The sequence below is a fragment of the Carettochelys insculpta genome, chromosome 19, assembly GCF_033958435.1.
Source record: "Carettochelys insculpta isolate YL-2023 chromosome 19, ASM3395843v1, whole genome shotgun sequence".
NCBI classification, from domain to species: domain Eukaryota; kingdom Metazoa; phylum Chordata; order Testudines; family Carettochelyidae; genus Carettochelys; species Carettochelys insculpta.
In genome coordinates this window covers 13,561,277-13,577,041 of record NC_134155.1, presented here as the reverse complement: position 1 = coordinate 13,577,041, position 15,765 = coordinate 13,561,277, and the positions used below count along the sequence as shown (strand labels likewise).

At 54.3% G+C, this 15,765-nt stretch overlaps 1 protein-coding gene across 2 annotated transcripts in view; it reads right to left on the bottom strand.

Annotated features, from left to right (window-relative positions):
- Positions 1-15,765, bottom strand: part of LOC142023014 (ras GTPase-activating protein 4-like) — a 62,128-nt gene that overhangs the window by 29,520 nt on the left and 16,843 nt on the right. For both annotated transcript variants that reach the window (XM_075013514.1, XM_075013512.1), the window contains exons 2-4: positions 7,237-7,293; positions 4,564-4,677; positions 1,815-1,876 (exon numbers count right to left, since the gene is read on the bottom strand). In XM_075013514.1, coding sequence (XP_074869615.1) covers positions 1,815-1,876; positions 4,564-4,677; positions 7,237-7,293 — 233 coding nt within the window. The remainder of the gene's footprint in view (positions 1-1,814; positions 1,877-4,563; positions 4,678-7,236; positions 7,294-15,765) is intronic.

Sequence of the window (15,765 nt, the reverse complement as noted above, 5' to 3'; positions counted from 1 at the left end):
CCCTCAGGGGCTCTCAAAGCACCCCCCGAGTTTTCATGTGGTTCTCCTGCCAACACCGCCAGGAGGCAGGGCCGGGCTGTCGTCCCCAGGAGGCACAGAACAGTTAAGTGATAGCCCAGGGGCGCTCAGGGAGGCTGTGGCAGAGCAGGGACTGCACTGTGGGTCCCAAGGCCTTGCTAGGCTCGTGCCAAACCACAGCGCTGGACACCGTTCCCTCACGCCGACTGTGAATTTAGTGCTGGCAAAAGGCCGCAGGTGCCGAGCCGCACGTTGTCTCCCTGCTGAGCCCTTCCCACCAGCGGGCCTCACCGGAGGGAGAGGAGAGACAGGTCTCCAGGCCCATTCCCACCCAGCTCTGCCCACTGCCCACACGGGTGCCCAGGACGGCGGGAGACAGCCGCTGACCCGTGACAGGCAGACACAGCCCCAGAAGGAAGGGGCCAGCAGCTCGGTCTGCAGAGCGGCTGCCAGGCAGCCATCAAAGGGCAATGACCCTCAGCCCCTGCTGGCCTCGTACTGGTTCCAACTGGTGGCCTAGCGGGGAAAGGGACTGGGACCCATCACCAGACCCCTGGGCCACCCAAAACCTCGCACAGCTGGGGACACAGGGCCTCTACCCCAGTCGCTAGCGCCTCTGGGGCCTAAACCCCGAGTCCTCACAAATCCAGAGAGATTCTCCCATTGCGCAGCTGCTCCTTTGGCTGCTCCTCTGGGCTGGGCCCGGCTGCCCAGACAGACGTGTAGGAGGGAGGCCAGTGCTGAGCCCAGCTCCCCGCCTCCTCCGCCCACACAGCGCTCTGCCCTGAGCTAGCGGCTGGCTCAGCGGGTGATAGCACGCAGGGGACGTGAGCTGCCTCCTCAAGGCTGAGGGGACTCGGCCGAATGACTCAGCCCTGCTGCAGGGGGGAGATCGGCTCCTCGAGGCAAGGAGGATCTACAGGCGCTCAGTGTGCTCAGCGCAGGGGGGCTTAGCAGAACTTGCTCTGTTCCTCCAACCACCACACTCCCACCCCCCCTTTGAGCCAGGCACCAGCTGATCATGGGCTGAACCTGCCGGGCTATAATGTGGTTCTCCTCCCAACACTGGCCGGAGCCAGGGCTGGGCCGTCACCCCCATGTTGGCATGGAGGGCTGACATCACCGTGGGCTCCGGCAGCGAGGCTGAGCACAGAGTGGGGGGCTGTACCGACAGAGGAGGTGGGGGCCCGGGAGTCCGTTGGAAGGAACACCTACACTGCAGTGTTGCGAACTAGCCCCCCATGCTGCTCCCAGAGTCCCAGCAAAGGCTGCTGTTGCTACAGTGCATCCAGGACAGATTACGCCCACTGACAAAGCGAAAAGCCTTTGTCCTGGGAGGAGACAGCAGGCGGGGACGGAGGCTGCACCAGCAAGGGGCAGCCTCTTGCAGACGGTTTCCATGCAGCGCTAATGGAACCCAGCAGCACGCGGCAGAGAGAATCCAGTAGAACAAAGACTGCACAGATTTGCAGGGGACTGGACACACCCCAGGGCTGCCACGCTCTGTCAGTTTCACTCGTGTCCGATTGCTGGGTCCAGAGGGGTTCAGTTGGAGGCGTCAGTTCCATCCTTCGAGGGGGCTACGTACGTAGCAGAGATGCCACAAGAGACATTTGGCTCTTGGCTGGGGGGTCGTTTCCACTGCAGCCCCCCCGGAAGTGGCTCTACTAGGCACCCTTCCCTTGCTGCCTGCCAGGGAAAGGGCATGTGCTCTGGTTCGCGTCTGGCAGGATGCGCAGCTGCACACAGAAACCCACCACTCGGCGCGGCTCTGCCGGAGCGGCACTCGGCCTTACCTTTCGGATGCTCGGTCAGCAGGTCTCGGGCGATGCAGATCTTCCCGATCACATCATCGCGGCTGGGAAACAAAACAGCGCAGGTCTGAGGCAAAGTCAAACCTCGACATGCCGAGCTCCTGCAAACATTCGCATCACATCCCCAGCTTGGAGCCTGACCACAGGGCACACCGAGTCAGACATGGACAAGGTTTTTAGCATGACCCACAGAGGATTCAATCCCAATGATTTACATTGAGCAAAAATGCAAAATTACGCACAGGCCTGACCTGGGGCCATCTCCCTGCTTTGGCTTCAGACCCCTACCCCCTTCACTCCACTTCTCAAGCAGCACTTTCCCACGGCAGCTCTCAGAGTGCTTCACAGCGCAGGCCAGAGGCATTACCACCATTGCAGATGGGGAAACTGAGGCACGGTGACTAGGCCCATATCACCCAATAGCAGAGCTGGGAGCAGAACTCAGATCTCCTGCAGCCCAGCGCTGTGCTCTGCTCACTAGGCCAGGTTTCCTCCCCTGCATTGCGTGCAGCCTCCTTGGAGACACCGGCTCCCCTTTAAAGCCCCAGCTCCCAAGAGGGGTTGAAACTCTGCAGCTCCCCTGGACTCCCCCTTAGCCTGTGGGGGGCCCCTTTTGAAGAGACACTGCTGCTCAAGCAGCCCAGCCCGTCACCTGGGCAAGTCGCCTCCCCTTCCTGCTGACGGAGACGAGCTTTCGGCTGCTCCCCGGCCCCCTGTGCAAGGCAAGTGAGGACGGAGGAAAGGGCAGAAGGCATTTCCGTCCGGGAGATCCCCACCAGCAGCGCATCTGCACATGCACTTTGGAGCCCAGAAGAGCTTCTTCCGCACGCCGAACCACGAGCCCACATGCTAATGAGGTGCAGAAAACTCGCATCCGTGCCTCACGAGCATCTTCCGGAGAGCTCGTCACCGGGTGGGCACGGCCTGAGAGGGGTGTGAAAGGCTAGCTCAGAGCTTTACGCCTTGGCCCTGTCTTAAACCAAGGGCTGTGAGCTCAGTCCTTGGGGGGGCCTCCCAAGGGGCTGAGGAAAGGTTAGTTTAAAATACACACACACACACACACACCCACACACACACACACCCCCATCCATCACGTGCTACTGTGGGAGCAGGGGGCTGGGCTCCATGACCACTCAGGGTCCCTGCCAGCTCTGAGAGAGGCGGCAGAATCTCCTCCCACAGAGGTGCAGGTGAGGGACGAGGGGCTTGGAGTGCAGGTCCCCCGGGGAGAGAGGGCTCCAGCTTGACAAAGCCCTGACAGGATGATTTAGCTGGGACTGGTCCAGCCGCTGCTGAAAGCGGGACTTAGCGACCTCCTGCCACCTCTTCCACCCTCTGGTTCTAGGGGAGAGAAATCGGAGCCAGAGGCCGGCTCTTGCCCAGCAGTGACCCCGCTCCACAGTTCCAGCTGCCCAGGCTATGCCACTGTTCAGCCTTCTCCTGCTGCTGTGCTCTGTAGGCAGAGCTCTCTGGAGCTGCTGAGCTCCCAGAGGAGCAGAGTTCTTAGCTCCTGGGCCAGCAGAAGGTGCAGGGCAGCTCCCAGGCAGTCTTAGGCCTGCAATGGGAAAACCCCAAGGCAGCCAGAGTGCCCACACGTTCTCTGGCCCAGGAGCACGTTGTGCCCAAGACAGGGAAGGTCTTAAATTCCTACCGACCCTGCAGAGAAAGACGGTTTTCATGCCGAAGCAGCTGCAGGACCCAGTAGCTGAAAGCAGGGGGCTCATGGGAAGCCCTTCCATTCGTGGAACAGTCCATGCGTATTCCCTCCGCTGCAGTCAGCGAGATGAGCAGCCGTCCCAGGGCAGCCCAGCCCAGATCTCGCCCAGAAATCCCGGCAGCAGAAGTGCCCTGTTCTAGGTGCATCGCCATTCAGGACTGTGTCTCTCTCACCTCCCTACTGGCCTCCTCCTGACGGCGACCCAGGAGGGTCACAGCCCAGGCGCACACACACAGAGAACAGACTCGCCAAACGTCCCCATGGCTGCCACCTCCCTGGGCTACACGTGCTCCTCCTGGCTGTGGCTGCCACATGCCAGCAGTTTGCGAACAACTCAGGAGGGCGTTTCCCTTCAGGAGCAGCTCTTGTTCAGGAGTCACTTCGTCGAGCTGAGTCTCCTGCCCTGAAACTGGAAGAAGGCCCCCCATTTGCCAGGGCGCAGCCTGGCAGGTAAGCAACGGAAGGGATTGTTTTTCGCCCTCCTCCGCTGAGCCCTGATGGTGCTGTGGATCTGGCCTCTTTTGGCTTCCGTTTTCTTTGGTCCTTTTCCATCCATCCTTCGCCAAGGGGGGTCAGGTCCCTGGGAGAGAGTAGCAGGCCAGCAGAGCCCTCCAAGTCAGACACACAAATCAGCGTGGTCTCTTCCCTCGCCCCATGCAGCTGAAGACTCTCTTGTGGCTCAGGTGTTGTGAAGACCTGGGAGAGGGGTTCATTTCCCTGGCCTGTCACTGAGTCCCTTTGTCACGTCACTGAAGCTCTGTGCCTCAGTTTCCCCTCTGAACGTGGGCGTGGCAGCACTCCTGTGGCCTTGCTGGTTTGGAGTGGAAGCTATGTAGAGCAGGGACGGTAAGTACAGGGTCTAACATGGTGAGGGTACTGTCAATACTCACGACTAGAGATATCTGCCACGGATACGGCCCAAGGCTCATCTTACACAGGGCTAGCCCCTCTGAAGCCAGCAGAGCAGCACTGGTGGAGGAGAAGAGAAGAGCTGGAAAGGCATCTGCCCCATACCTGAGTGCGTCTTCATCCAAAACGTAGAAGGAGACGCTGTGGAAGGTGGGTGGCACATGGACCTCGTATTCCTCCCCCCAGAAGGGGGACAGCGTCTTCCAGACGGTGGCCGTCCTGTAGGGAAGAAGGTCGGTTTAACTGTATGCATTCTGCAAGTCATTAGCAGGAGTGTGGCGAACCAGGGCCTCCCAAACAACCCTCCACTTCCCAGGGATATGTACCTCCTCTATGCACTTACCTGAGCTCCAACAGGGACACCGAGCCACCAGCCTCCCCGCGTAAAAAAGCCCCATGTGAAACGTTCCACCGACCTCTCCTGACCATTCGTGGTCATTGAGGGTTTGTCTACACTGTTGTGCCAGCCCAGGATTAGGAGAACACATGTTTGCAGACCCTGGATTTGAGCAGTAACATTCCTTTGTAACCCTGGGTTAGGAATAGTTGAACGCTGCATCCCAGCCTGGAGCTCCAGGGTCTCTGCAGTGCCCTAGGTGGGCCTGAGTCCAGCCACCCATAGCCCAGACTTCCCAGTGCTCTCCCAAAAACACGGCCCCTCTCGCCCGATGTTCATGGTGCAATTCGGAGAAACTTGACTGTCCACCACGCTTGACTGGCCAAAGAACAATGAACATCGGCCCGTGAAGTTTGGGGATACTCTGGCAAACCCCCAGACCACAAGTCCAGTGGAGTCCTGTCAAGCCACAGGGCTTGAACCCTGGCACCCAGCTGGACTCAGGCTCAGACACTCCACCCTCCTGGGCATAGCTCCCTCTCGGCTGCACAGCTGTTTAACAAGCCTCCCGCAGCGGCTCAGGGCTGGTGCGCTCCTCCAGCCCTAGCAGGGGGCTGAGAAGGTACCTCTCCCTCAGCCACAGCAAAGATCAACCTCTGATGTCCCCAGCAGCACAGATCTGCCGTGGCTGGGGGAGAAGTACCCTTCCCGAGACCCAGCCCAGCAGCACCGGAGCTGCCATGGCCAGCAGAGAGGCACCTCTAGCCTGGCTTGGAGACTTGCAATAATCAGGGACTGTGGAGAGCCCTCTCTCCCAGGTGAAACTGTACCCCAAACCCCTCAGCCCCCTCCTGGACACTGAACCCCTCAGCCCCACCCCCCACAGATCATCCGCAGGCAGAAGAACTTGGCTGAGCGCACCAGTATGGAAGTGACGTGTCCCAGGCTCCACACCGGTGCACTTAAAGTTAATTCCACGCAGGTATAAAACCTTAGAGGGGGCACTGGCTGGGACCCTGGCTCTGAGCCCTGAGTTTGTGCGATTTGTGTAGAGACGGGGGTGAGGGAGATGAGGGGCGGTGTTCAAACCCTGCACTCTGCAGCGCAGATGTACGTGCAGAGCCCCAGGGCGCTTCCCTAGAGCAGTGTGTTTCACACAGACGGCATTCTCCTGCCACTTCCCTGCATCTGCATTTGGATACACCAAGGGCTCTCGGGCACCACCACCGCACTTCAGAGTGTGCGCCCAGCCTCTGGCTTGGCGGTGGGGTGAGCTCGGGGGGAGGGCAGAGGAGGAACCTGAAACTCCTCTCTGCTGTAGGGGATTCCCAGCCTGGACACATCTGAGAACCACCAGATGACGACCTTCTGCCTCACTTCTTGTCCTAAACCGTGCTCTGATGCCAACAGCTTTCAGCTGGCTGCTAACTCAGAGCTGGGTATTCACATCAAGACCTTGAGCAAAGGATGTGTGTGCGTGAGTCTATTAGCAGCAGCCACCTGTCTACACTAGTAAAAACAGTGTGTTTTCAACCGTGAGACAATCAACCCGGTTAAACTCCTCGCACGCACGGGGCGGTGTAGCTTTAATGTGTGTTGGCTCCCCACTAGGGCCTGGAACAGACAAGTTGGAGTTAAGCTCAACCAGCGAACGTATGTTAAACTTGTCCAGCCTCCACTAGCATTCTGTTAGCCATCCCACATTAAAAGCCGGACGTTTCAGCCTTCAGCACCGGCTTGTCACAGATCCTGAGATGCTAGGAAATAAAACATCACATTCCCTTCAGCACTGTTCAAAACACAGCAGAGAATAAAAAGTCAGCATTTGCTGGAGAGGACATGAGACAAACAGGAGACGGGAAATGGGTTTTCTGGTAGCTCCTTGTTTACAGAGTCAGCTGAGGGGGGAAGGGGAGGCTGAAAATAAAAATCACATCGACATCTTATATAGAAAGTCATCAAAGTTCTACCAGCTCTTCCAAAATCAGCATGACTTTAACCTCGAATCACAAGAGGGGGAATTCATAACCTCCCAGGGGGTCATTCCGCATGGAAAAGAAAATTTCTCTGATCACTGGCGCCTCACATCCGAAAACCAGAGCAAACTATTTTACATATGGCAAATATTGTAAACAGTGCCAGGATACATGGAGCTTGGGATTAGCCCCTTGGGCCTTTTCAAGTTTCAGAACACACGAGATGATCACAGGGAACACACTCCTAGAGAAGCAGATGGGTTAGGTTTGTTCCAGGGAGCACTTCCACAAGAGCTAAAAACCAAAGCAAACCAAGAGCAGACGCTCGGCGGGTGTAAACTGGCCCCACTCTAGGGCAGTCAGCAGAGCGAAGTTGATTTGCACCAACCAAGGATAGGGCTGCACTGTGAGAGGGCAGGAGCACGCAAACGAGACTGAGAAAGAGCAAGGAGATGAGTCAATTACCGGATGATGGCTTCATTGTCGACTTTCACGATGCAGTAAGGGTCACTGCTGCCCGTGCTGGAAAACAAAACACAGAACGCCCTGTGTTAGCGCCAACTTCCCTGCTCAGGGACTTTCTAACCACAGACTCCAGAAGGGAAAGAATGCACCCGACTTTCATCCTTCAGTCACAATGGCCTTTCCCTCCTCCGCAAACCACAGCCCACTCGTTCAAGGGTACAGCTTGGACTCAGGCTACAGCTCTAAAAAGAGCAGGGCAGACATTTCTGCCTGGCCAGGCGTTTGCAACTGGAAACCCAGCAGAGGCTGGGGGAGTGTGTCAGAGCCCAGGCAAGAAGGTCTGCAGGGCTGTCTTTAGTATTTGAGTGCAAGCCTGAGCTTGGAGACCGCAGAGCTCAGATTCGCTGCTATGGGTGGCTTATTCTGCATGGTAAAAGTCCCCTTCAAATGACAGCAGCAGACTTGCAGAGGCATGCTAGGTCAGGGGAGGGGAATGTTCATTGGGTTTTGCAGGCTCTCTCATCTCACGGCTTTTAAGTCACATTTGTGATTTTTTTGAGGCCTGACTCATGATTTTTGACTGTTTTCAGTTGGCTGCACCAGGCCTCTAAGGAAGAGCTGATACCTGCTGTGTAATTGTATCAGCTCTTTTTTAGGAGGCAAAATTTATTTACTGCCTTCCCACCCACAGAACAGCTCTTCTTGCCCTGATCTCAGCCAGGAGGGCCTAGGTTCTACACTGCAAATAAACAAACTATTTGCAGCAGTCCAACCGAGTATTTCTCTGAGAACCAAACAGAGCAGGCCATGTCCACCAGGCTCCAGTTGGTGGCTCCTTAATCCCACCAGGGAATAAAATGAACTGAGGAGTTCTGTAAACCAAGAGAAGCAAGTGGTGGATTCACCACGTTGAGAGATCTCCAAATCGAGGCTGGTGCCTTTCTGGAGGCTCTAGTCAAACACAAGGTACTAAGCACAAAACTCTGGCTCTTTGGCATAGTTGGCTTAATCTAATTCTTGACTTCACCTCCCCTCCCCTCTGCTCTCTGATTTGCTCATCTCAATGATTTTTTTTCTGATCTGTCAACCTTGATTTCTATTTTTGGTTCTCCGTGCCTTAAATATTGAGCCTGTTCTGGTCTGGCTATGGTCTGAAGAAGTGGGTCTGTCCCACGAAAGCTCACCACCTAAAAGACTAACAAAATAATTTATTAAGTGCTACTTGACTGCTTTTTTGTTTTAAAACTCTGGCCTGTGTGGGTCAGACTGCAGGGTCCAATGGGCCATTCTGGCCTTAGAAATCAAGGCAAGCACTTTTACTTGAGAGTGTCTGGCATGAAAATGAATCAAGAACGGCTCCAGCCTGGGGGGTACAATCTGTGTGAGGCACCAAGCATGGAAGAAATGAATCTCAAACCCTTGTACACACGGAGGTGCCTGGCTGGGAGTCTTGCAGGTCTCCTGGCTGCCAACAAGTTCTGTTTTTTCCAAAACATGGGAGGGAAAGAAACGTCTCTCACTGGATCCGAGTGCGTGTCACTTCCCCTGTCAGGAGCTGTTTGTACCCGGGCAGCCTGAGCCAGAGTAACTTAGTGATGCCGGAGACTGGAGGGGATGCAGCTGCTTCCTGCACTGCCAAAGCAGCTAGAAGGAGACATGTAGCCAAATTGAGCCCTGTTGAATGCAGCACCAGTCTTCAAAGTTCTGGGGTGCTCAAAGAATGCCACCCATCGGGTCCTCCTTCTCCTTCCCCACTGGGCGAACTGCCCGATATCTCTCGGGCTTTATCACACACCAACACTGAACCCAGTTCTGAGAACTCCAGGAGACCCCTTGCTGCCATAGCCAGAGCTATCAGATGCCACCCAGGTCCTGCGGCATGGGGATGTAGCACATCCTGCTTTTCTCTACACACGCCCCCAGGTTCCTAACACCAGCGTAAACTCCCATAACTCCATGGGGATGGGCTTTCAGCACATCTTTTATGCTTTCCCCGACTGGTGCCCAAAAAGAGGAAGCCAAAGTGGGCCAACCAATGGTCTGGAGTTGAGGGTTAGTTCCCAGCCAGGGTAGCACTGTTACCTCGAGCTGACATAACTTCTGAAGGCCTGGTGTTAAGTGGTGGGGACCAGCGAGCACCTGCTAGGTGAAGGACTAGACTAGATCCTTTGGGCAGGTGCACTCTGTCTCCATGGCACAGACTCACCGGGGAAAGGAGGAGAGCAAAGACCAGCACAAGCAGCTCTGAGAAAACTGGCAAGACTGGGATCTGTTGGTCAGCCCCCTCCAAGGTTTGCGTTATGGCTGGAATTCCTACCAGGAGGGGAAAAAAAACCCAAAACCACCCACCAATCCATTGGCTCCTTCTGCAGCACCTCAGTCCATCAGCTGTGTGGCTTTATTTATAGCACAAAGGCTTGCAAACCCCAGAACTTGTGGCCTAACCACCTTTCCTTCCCAAGAGCCTCACTACTCCCTGGGGACCGGCTTGAACCATCCCATGGGCACTCCTCCCACTCCTTCCCGCAGAGCTTTTATGGCACCCCCAGCCTGGGACTGGGTTCACCAGAAGTTAAACAATCCACTTCAGGATGTGCCAGGCTTGCTCTGCGGCTAAAGATCAACATGTAGCATCACTTTGGGATCTGGCCCCTTCTCCATCAGGGGACAATGGACCTGATCCAAAGGTCACTGGAGACAATGGAAAGGCTCCCACTGATTTGAATGGGTTTTGGATCAGGCCCTCTATCCTACATCAGTCCTTCTCTAGCTCTGTGGCCTCCAGGGTCAAGATTTTCGGCAGGTCCTGGACACAGCTGAGCTGCAGACATCCAGTCCAACCCATCTGCGAAGAACTCTGTGCTCTTTGTTAGGAAACAAGACATGAACTGCACATCCCGCAAGCAAAAGGCTGCCTAACTTAGAGGGCGCAGGAGAGGAGAGACTGTTATTCCTAGGTTGCTGTCTCACAGGAAGGCACGAGAAGGACTGAGCAGTCATTCCCGGGTGACAGCTGCCTGGGCCCCTCTGATGGAGCTGGGGCTCTCAGCCGGCTGTATTTGACCCAGGGATGGGGGGTTTCATTCCTCAAGCACATCCAGAAGTCATTCTGCTAGCTTGCCTGGCCGGCCCAGAGCTGTGTGGGGAAGCCCCAGCTGGATTCAGCCACAGCCCGCTTTGCGGCGGCGCCCTCGGAGGGCCTTAAGAAAACCCAGCCCAGGGAGCCTTTGGAGATGTGCTGCACATTGGGGCTGGTTTCCCACCACCTTGGGGGCACTGGGCTGAGGAGAACTCGGTTCAGCCTTGGACAGAATTTGTGGCACCCCTGGGAAGGCAAAGCTAATGAGACCACAGCTATGCTGAGCTCCCCTGGCCAGACAAACGTAATGCCACCTGCTGGCGACAGACACCTTTACTTCTCCTTCCAGCAGCTCTGGCGAGGGTATCTGCCCTTGACACTCTCCAGGCAGGAAAGAGTCCCCATGTTACTGGGCATTGAAATCCAGTGAGCTGACATAAGCGCCAAAGGCTGAGGACCCAGGACAGGCAAAGCAGCTATTCTAGGCTGCCAGGGCTGATCTATTTCATCTGGATTTGATCCTAGTCACAGCCCTGGGGATACGCAACCCTTCTGCACAGTGACTGCAGCCCTGCTAAGTGGGTGTGGAGCAGACCAGTGCCCTAGCCTGACCCATCTTCTCCGAGAACACCCTGTGCACCAAGCACAACAGCACCTCTTTGGGGCAGCTCTCACCCCGAACACACATGCCCCTCATGCAGGTTCCCTTTCCACTGACCAAGCAGGGAGGGGACCACATCTGGAAAATGTGATTAAAAAATGCCACAGCAGCTCCCACCACTTTTGCCACAAGGAGAGATTCCCATAAGGGTGTAGCACAGCCAAGGATGGCGGAGCTTGCAGAAAACCAGAGCTGGTGCCCAGATGTTATGGGGTGATGATAAATGTACAGAGGAGGCACAAGCTATGGGCCTGACCCAAAGCTCATGGTCTTCAATGGACTTTGGAGCAGGCCTATCACGGGGTCCGGGTAGTGAGAAACCAGGTGAAAATAGCCCCCTGGGCTGGTGTGCTGGATGTGGTCAGAGTCACAGTCCTGCTCTGTGCAAGAGGCTGACACAAAGAGGGATGACACATGCACACACACTGAGGAACGCCTCATGCGCACGCACGCACACTCTTAAGCTACGTCTACACCACAGAGATTTTTGAAGGAAGCTCTTCCGGAAGATCTCTTCCAAAAGAACCTCTTTCGAAAGAGGTGCGTCTACACACAAAAAAGTGGATCAAAAGAGCAACCTGCCCTTTTGAAAGAGAACGTCCACGCAGCCCCCGCTTTTCAAAAGAACGGGCCGGGATCAAAAAAAAAAAAAAAAATCAGGTGCCATGAGGACTGCTCTTTTGAAAGAGGGGCCCTGCAGAGGGTCTGCACATGTTTTCTTTCAAAAGAAGCTGTCCAAAGCAAGCCTGCTTCCTGAAATGGAAGCAGAACGGTGCTTTAGAAAGGAGCACGGTGTTCTTTCCGCTTACTTTCACAAGAACACTTTTTGTGTGTAGACGCTCTGTGGGATCTGGCGAAAGAGTCCCCTTTTTTCAAAAATTCTTTCGAAATAACTTGCTAGTGTAGATGCAGCCTTCATGTCTGCTCCAGTCCACAAGCTAGGAAAGGATTATATCACTAGACCATCGGTAAATACAGCACCCGGAGCACCTTTGCCTTACAGGCCTGGTCTACACAGTGGCTGTGGCTACATGGCCTTCCGATTTCAGAATCGGAATGCAAATGAGAGAGATCAGAAATGCAGATGAGGTGTGGATTTACATATCTTGCAGATAATTCGCATATTTGCGTGCGATCTCGCTTCTGGAAGAACCTTTTCCAGAAGCAAGGACAGATGTGTAGACGGAGTTCCTTTGAAAACAAACCTTGTTTTTGGAAAAAAAAAAACAACAAAACCTTCTTCCTGAAGCAAAATAGGAAGAAGGACTCTTTCAAAATCTGGGTTTATTTGTGAAGGAACTCCACCTCCATGGTGGCTCTTGCGTCTGGAAAAGGCTCTTGCAGAATCAAGATTGTTAGAGAATATGCAAATGAGGCACAAGACATGTAAATCTGCACCTCATCTGCACTTCCGACCTCGCTTATTTGCGTTCCACTTCTGAAAGCGGAATGCAGTGCAGCCTTAGTGTGTGTGGTTAGGTCAATGTTAGCTGTATTCGGCCAATTTTATACCGATGAATCCACGCCCCCAAGCGCTGCCACCAACTTTAAATTAAAGTCAATTCCTGCACTCCTTGATGAGAGGAGTAATGTTAAATTCAATACTGCATGGTTGACTGCGGGACAATGTAGACACAGCACTGTTAAGGTCAGTGTTCTTGGCCTCCAGGTGGTGTCCCACAGACCCCCATGAGAGCACTCTGACCAGCACTTTCAACTCTGCTGTGCTCCCAGGTACACAAGAAGCCCCGAGAAATGTTTGCCATCGTAGCAAGCCCAGCAGTACACCTGGCCATGATTGCCCAGCGTCACAAATGAGCTCTAGCATGGAGCGTGCAAGAGAAACTGGATCTGACTGCTGTGTGGGGAGAGGAATCTGTGCCGGCAGATCTCTGAAGCAGATGAAGAAATGCAGATATATAGCCCCAAAACCTCACAGGACCCCCAACAATACCATGTGAAAATAAAGGAGCTCAGGCAAGGATTCCACAAGACAATGGAGGCAAACCTCTTCTGTCATCAGCTGCATGGAATCCTGCCCAACCATGGTCCAAAAACGGCCCGTGGATATCTCGCGAATGACTCCTTTGACATCCGTGAGCAATGATCAGCAGGAGAAGGCGAACACTCAGCAGGCAAGTGGAGGATCTGATATAACTGACAGCCAGGACCTTTTTAAAAGCATGAGAAATCCTGCGGCACCTTACAGACTAACACACTTTTGGAGGATAAGCTTTCATAGGCAAAGGCCCACTGCCACAAAGACATGCAGCTTTCTGTTCCTCAAGTGTGCGCGTCGGCACTTTTCCCAATCATCACCAAACTGATGTAGTGAAATAGCTCTTGCGATCCACCAGCATCAACAGCACCATAGAGAAGTACCCCTCCTGGTGAGTCTGGTGCCAAGATAGGGATGTGTTCCATCTATTGCCTCCCTCCCCTCCATTAGCGATCCCCTTTGTGGCGAAGCCCTCCACAAGGTCTTACATGTTTCCCAGAGTCACTATTCCTTCTAGCAAAAAGGGTACTGATTGTCCTGGCTACTTGGATCACAGCAGTGCCCACTGCTGATTAGCCGCTGCACACCGATCCCCAGCTGACTGGGCTCGGTCTGGCGTGGCAGGCTCCCTCAGGGCTATTACCACTTGCGTCTCGGCTGTCAGGGTGGGTCTCATTGTGGTACTGCCGCACTTCTGGGGAAGGGAAAGCAATTCACAAAGTTCCACGAAAGTGGTCTTACCCATGTGAAAACTATGCAGCCACTGGATGTTGTCCCATAGCTGCATAACGATGCCGTCCCACCAGCCTGTGCTAGCCTCATCGTACTACAGCTGGTGTTCTGCTCTGGCAACAGGCCTGACTATAGGGCAATTGCCTCACTCATTGGATTCCTGCGTCTGTGTGTTTGTGGACACCTCTCATTCTTCCCTGTGCCAGAAGAACCTGGCGGGGCTCTGGACAAACCGCAGCACAACGTGCAAGGGGTTTGCCATGCTTGCCACAGCAGAAGGCAGCTGAGCAGAGTCCAGGCTTGCCATGCTAGGACGTCTGCACGAAGAACCAGGGTGAAAAGGGCATGAAAAGATTGTTTGCCTTTGCTTTCGAGCAGGGAGGGAAGGAGGCAGCAAGTGCCTTATGGAAGGCTGACCACATGTACCCAGAACCACCTGCTGCAATGGTTTTGTTCCATCAGGCACTGGGAGCCTAACCCAGAGTGCAAACGGGTGGCAGGAACTCTGGGATAGTGACCCACAGTGCTTCACTGGTAAAGTCCAAGGTACACGCTACCGGAGCCGCACCCCGTTGATCTCGTGCGCCCAGTGAGGATGGGCAGCTTCAACTTTGTAAGTTCAGATGTTGAAAAGTCCACCTGAATCATTTCAACCTCCATGCACAGTGTAGACATACCTGCAGAGGAAGCTCCCAATTAATCGAAGGAACAGGGGGAGGGACCCACATGCAGCATTAAGCAGAATCGTCTCAATGATTTGCATCAGAAGCAACAATTTCCCCAGCCAGAGGGAAGGTTAATTCTGCCAACGAGCATTAAGCCACTGAAAGACTAAAAACAAACATTAATCACGAGGCTGTGCACTGCAGGCAGGGCTGGGGGCTCCACTTTTATCCCGCGTTCAGCTGGCACAGTCCTCGCCAGAATAGCTTTGGGTGGGAGGGACGGGTGCACGGCCGGGGAGGGGGCCCCGGTAGCACTCTAACTAGTCAGATTAGGAGCGCTGGCAGCAGCCCCGGAGGACGCTGCAAGGCAGATGGCTCGTGGGTTCTGGCAGCCACTTTCAGCACCATAGGCATGAGCTACCCACACACCATCCATCACAGCCATGCCACAGAGCCGGGTGGGCATGGCCCTAGAGCACTAGCGGCTAGACATGGCTTTAGTCTTGCTGCGGTTTCGTTGCCGTAGAACACCTAAGGCACCTCACCCCCTTGCACAGTGGGGCAGGGAGACCGAGCACAGTAGGACTCAGCTTTCATAACTTCACCTAAAGCTGGAGCACTATATCACTACTGAAATACACATGGCTTGGCTACCTCTGTGCTACGTAAGAAGTCACTGCCGAGGGGGCTAAATACAGGTTTGGATGCATACACTTGGATATTCAGGTTTGAAAGCTGACCCCTTCCTGGATGGCAAAGTGCTCTGGATTCTTCACGGGACAGGGCAGAGAGGCCAAAAGACTGCGAACAGGACTATTGCTTTTCCTCTCTCTGCCAACAGGAGAGGTCCAGAAAGGTCAGGAATTTCTGTTCTCCTCCTCTCACAACATAGAAAACAGTCAATGAAATGGGAACCCAAAAAAGGGAGAATAAAATAATTCAACTGGAACTCACTGCCTCATGAAAGGGAGGCCAAGAATTTCATTAAGATTCACAGAGGGACTGAACAGTGCCATGGATAGCACGCTGGGCATCCAGAATCACAGTTCTTTTGTTAGGTCTCTAATTATTACACCAAGATGAGACCTAACACGGGATGGATTTTCCCACATCCACTACTGCGGGGTCTTATACTTTCCTCTGAAGCCTCTGGGGCTGACCAGTGTCAGAGACAGGTTATAGGAGTGGATGGGTCCCAGTTCTCACCCAGTCTGGCAAGGCCCATGGTCTTGCCAAAGCTGACCTCTCAAATGAATAAGAAACCTTCTTCTAAACAGTGCTTCTTTTTGTCCTGTTATCAGCACCATTTTCCCTGCTCCTGCCTCACTTACATTCTCTGTTATTTGACAACACATTTTCCAAAGCAATTTCATTTTATGGGGAACTGATAATT